At 27.7% G+C, this 4,044-nt stretch overlaps 1 protein-coding gene across 1 annotated transcript; it reads right to left on the bottom strand.

The window, feature by feature from the left end:
* Positions 1 to 561: 561 nt before the first annotated feature.
* Positions 562 to 3,648, bottom strand: LOC108762011 (protein Cep78 homolog). The gene is made up of 6 exons (XM_018508811.1): positions 3,402 to 3,648; positions 2,906 to 3,132; positions 2,011 to 2,240; positions 1,402 to 1,586; positions 926 to 1,315; positions 562 to 828 (listed from the first exon to the last, which is right to left on the bottom strand). The coding sequence occupies exons 1-6, from the start codon at positions 3,453 to 3,455 to the stop codon at positions 637 to 639; spliced, it is 1,278 nt and encodes a 425-aa protein (XP_018364313.1). The 5' UTR covers positions 3,456 to 3,648; the 3' UTR covers positions 562 to 636.
* Positions 3,649 to 4,044: the final 396 nt, after the last annotated feature.

Genomic DNA, 4,044 nt, shown 5'->3' with positions numbered 1-4,044 from the left:
ATGTAAAATTATACACTATAATTATAATTATTATATATAAATCATAAGAGAAAAAGTATAAATAATGCTTGAAAAGTATATAGATAAGAAACCCAGCAAACACAATGTTACATGTAATGTACATGTAACATTGTGTTTGCTGGGAATATAATTAAGGTAATTGATTTATTCGTAAAATTTTTACTTACATAAATTTCACATTAAATTATATACAGCATAACACAGTTACACGAGATATAAATTTTCAAAATTATCAATGCCATGATTTTATTTTGAACAATTGTATCTTCTGTGAAAGAATTGAGCAATGTCATTTTTAAATGGTTGATTTTTAATTTAAATGATTGTAACAAACGTTAGACTTAATTTTGTTTTCATTAGCTTCTTTGCTAAGACTTTTGTCATCCACTCTTAATATTTTCCCGTTTGTAGATATTTTCAAGTCATTGAATACGTTTTGTAGATTTGCGTAAACTTGATTTTCGTAACGCATATTTGACTGGATAGAATTTTGCATAGCAATTTTGTTCTTGAGATTCCTCAGTCGGGGTTGTATTTTATGATATGCTTCTTCGGCACTCAAACGGCGATCTCTTTCCTTCAACAGAAAATTAGTACTCGTTTCTAAGTCTCTTATTAAGTTCTGATTGTGTGTTCGATCATGAGAGATAAGCGATTTTTTAATTCGTCTGCTTTATACCACTTGATATGACTTTTATTTACTGCAGTGTGCAATCTATATTTTTTATCACTTCTTTTCAACTTGTATACATGTCTGATTTTTTGCATTTGTAAAATGCTATCTTTCTGCATTTTTATTTGAGTGTGCTAAAACAGAAAAGTATATTGTATAAATCGAGTGTATAATACTTTTACTAGCAGTTATTTGCGTAATTTTAATCGATATTAAATTCAAATAATTTACAGTTTGAGTTTTGAGAAATTTGTTCTCTTTCGCATGTTGACAAGATCTGTCCTTGGGAACCATACTTTGTACAAGGAAGTGCTTGTGGTTCAGTAATCTTTTCTTTATTGGTATTCTTTCCCCTTTGTGTTTCCTTTTCTTTAGAAACTTACGAATAATTTGCAATATGTCGGCCGACACTTCATTATCCCTGAGATCAATCTGTGTAAGTACGCTATTTGTTTGTAAAAATTCCAACACAATTTCTCCTCCACGTTGAGTAATTCCGCAACATCGTAGACATAATGTTTTGAGCCAAAAGTCATTTTTCAATATACATATCAATTGCTTCAAACCGATATCGCTAAATCGGTAATTTTTATCAAGTATTAGTACTTGCAATCCTTCTTCCTGAAATGTGAATGCAAATGTGTTAAATAATTGAAATTAAAAACGTGATGTCTTAATTAGAATAATTTTTTTCTCGATATACATACCTCCGTTGTGCGAGCATCACGAGATAATGTTAACTCCTTCCAAACATTTTGCAATAAATCTGCTTTTCTCTTTTTAAAGAAAAATGACAGACACGTAGCGCTTCTATTAGTAAGGCAGCATGACGATAGATTCAGAACGTGAAGATTTGAATTACATTGTAAACTTTCCAACAGCATATAACATCCTATAAAAAAAACATAAATGCAAATATATTATTATCTTCATTTTTCTTTTACACTAGTTAAAATTTATAAAGGTTTATAAATTTATAAAGAAATTTATAAGAGAAAGTTGAACTTGAAATATACGTAGTTATGTCAGATCTATATTGGTTCACGGAGAGAATTTTTTCTTAGAATTTACCCTGAAAATATGACAATCGTGGGACAACATTGTATTTCGAAGAATTTTAATATAAATCTCTCTCATTCATTAATAAAACTACAATAAAGTATAAAATAAGTTTAATCAATTTTACTGAAGTGCATGGTAAAAATCTTTAAAATATTGTATTGTACCACAATCACCATATTTTCAGGGTAAACTTTAAAAGAAAATTCTCTCCGTGTTGTTTGAAAAATTTAAATATTTTACAAATTTTAACGAACCCATATCACCTATTCGACATCTGGCCAATGACAAGTTTCGCAGATTACGATTATTTACCAAGCCATCAGCAAGGATCCTTAGATACTTGAGTGCAAGCGGGATACCATCAAGTGTAAGGCTGGTAATCATCAACGAATTCTTCAAACAGTCTGCGACGGAATGAACGAAGCATTGTAGAAGACAATTCGTGTACAATACTGGCTGCCGTCGGTCCTTTCGTGCGCATCTCCTGAATGTGCGAGTAGAATGCCAATCCATTTGCCATTTTACAATTTGCGAGTTTATATATCATCGTTTTTTGCCATTTTCATATTTTTTAATTCTCCCTTTGATTATCTCTTTGTTGCGGCGTCACCTGCAAGCTTAAACTTACTGCGAGTAGTATCCGAAAAAACAAATAATCATAGTATTTAATTTTAAAATATTCAAATATTTTTAAATATTTAAATATTTTTTGTAACAATAATTATTTTGAGAAACGTTAAAATAATTGAAAATAAGATATGATTTAATTCTCTATATTAATTATTTTTTATGTAAAAAATTTACGTTGCTTTTGAGTGTACAAAATTACTTTGTAAAAAAGTAATTTATTTGTCTTTTTGTCACAATTTTAATTGGCATTTTAAATATTTACATGAAAGATTAAAAAATATAAGAGACTTGATTTTTTGAAAATCATATCAGGAATTTCAAATAATTTTTTATAAAAAAAAATCTATATCAAGAATCACATATAAGAATCATATAAGAATGATTTAATATTTATTATTTTTAGACAAATAAAAAAATTTTTAAACATGTTTCCACTTAATTACTAAAGTCGTTTAATATTAAAGTTAAAAGGAATACATCTATCAAAATTAAGTAAATTTTCAATATATTTTCAATTACCATAATTTTATAAGTTTCTCTTCTGTATCCATTTTCTCTCTAATGTTTTTATTGCGACATTGACTGTATACATAAATTTCGGACAGACTTCGATCTTCCATTATACTGTTCAATAGTGGCAACCAGTCTTTCAAATTTATATAATCGGCACAAAATCGCAAGCAGTTCTTTTGCAGATGCATTTGTATCGTTAGCAAAGGTTTTATGTTTTTCTCGCGACATAGCACCTTCATCAAAAATATCTCTTTGATATTATATTATATTTTTTCAAAAAAGAAATTATAATAATTGGTAAGAGGTTATTAAACAGAAGTAACACAATCTGTTCTACTTATCAAATCTATAAATAAATTTTTAGAAATTAAGTATCTTATTTATGTTATTTTTTATAAGTGCTAAAGTGAATTTTTTATTTAACATTTCTAAAGTATAATTAAAATGGTTAAATCGCAAACTAATTGTTTTATATGTTTGAAAAAGTTTTAAAATTACAAACCTTGTATGTGTACTCAAATAATCCATTAGAACTTTTCTCTTCGCAATTTTGCATAATGTCACGTGTAATTTTATGTGATTATGAATTTCATTCCCTAAGGACTTATAATTTTCACCGAAATAAAATTCGGATAACGGATTACGCGTTCTGAATGGACGAAGGCATCGATATAAAAATATCGAACATTTGAATGCTACTATTAGTAGAAGGCATGACAATTGTTTCTTCATAAATTCCACCAATGGTATTGCGGAAAAATGCGACTTAATATAAGTAATAAAAATTAGAGTTAAAGCTATAATTTATTTAGACACTCGTAAACAGTGCAGTAGTAGGTAAGATAAATAATGAAATTATTGAAATTTGTTTATCCATATATATAATATACTTATAATAAAAAATACGTAATAAGATCAATCAGAGAGAAGAATAATTATTTGGAAAAATAAATAATACGCATGCAGAAATATTGAGACTGAGATGAGTAATATTAGGTGTTAAACTTAATACCCAATACGGCTTAATACCTTTACGGCTTCCTGCAGTTTTTCGTCTCCAAAATTGATTTGTTTCGAAGGGAAGATGAATGAATACCTTAATCAAAGTAATTTCCTCCATTTTCTATTTTATTACTAATTAATAA

The sequence above is a fragment of the Trachymyrmex cornetzi genome, unplaced genomic scaffold (genome assembly GCF_001594075.2).
Source record: "Trachymyrmex cornetzi isolate Tcor2-1 unplaced genomic scaffold, Tcor1.1 scaffold272, whole genome shotgun sequence".
NCBI lineage: Eukaryota > Metazoa > Arthropoda > Insecta > Hymenoptera > Formicidae > Trachymyrmex > Trachymyrmex cornetzi.
The sequence above is the reverse complement of the archived record's forward strand: the minus strand, read 5'-3'. Positions and strand labels throughout refer to the sequence as shown.

Excerpts from the sequence above, each read along its gene's own strand:
- LOC108762011 (XM_018508811.1), bottom strand. The coding sequence starts at position 3,455 with ATGCAAAATTGCGAAGAGAAAAGTTCTAATGGATTATTTGAGTACACA. Across the intron at positions 3,133-3,401 it reads TATTTGAGTACACATACAAG|GTGCTATGTCGCGAGAAAAA; the intron begins GTTTGTAATTTT and ends TTTTTGATGAAG. Across the intron at positions 1,587-2,010 it reads ATGTCGAATAGGTGATATGG|GATGTTATATGCTGTTGGAA; the intron begins GTTCGTTAAAAT and ends TTTTTTTTATAG.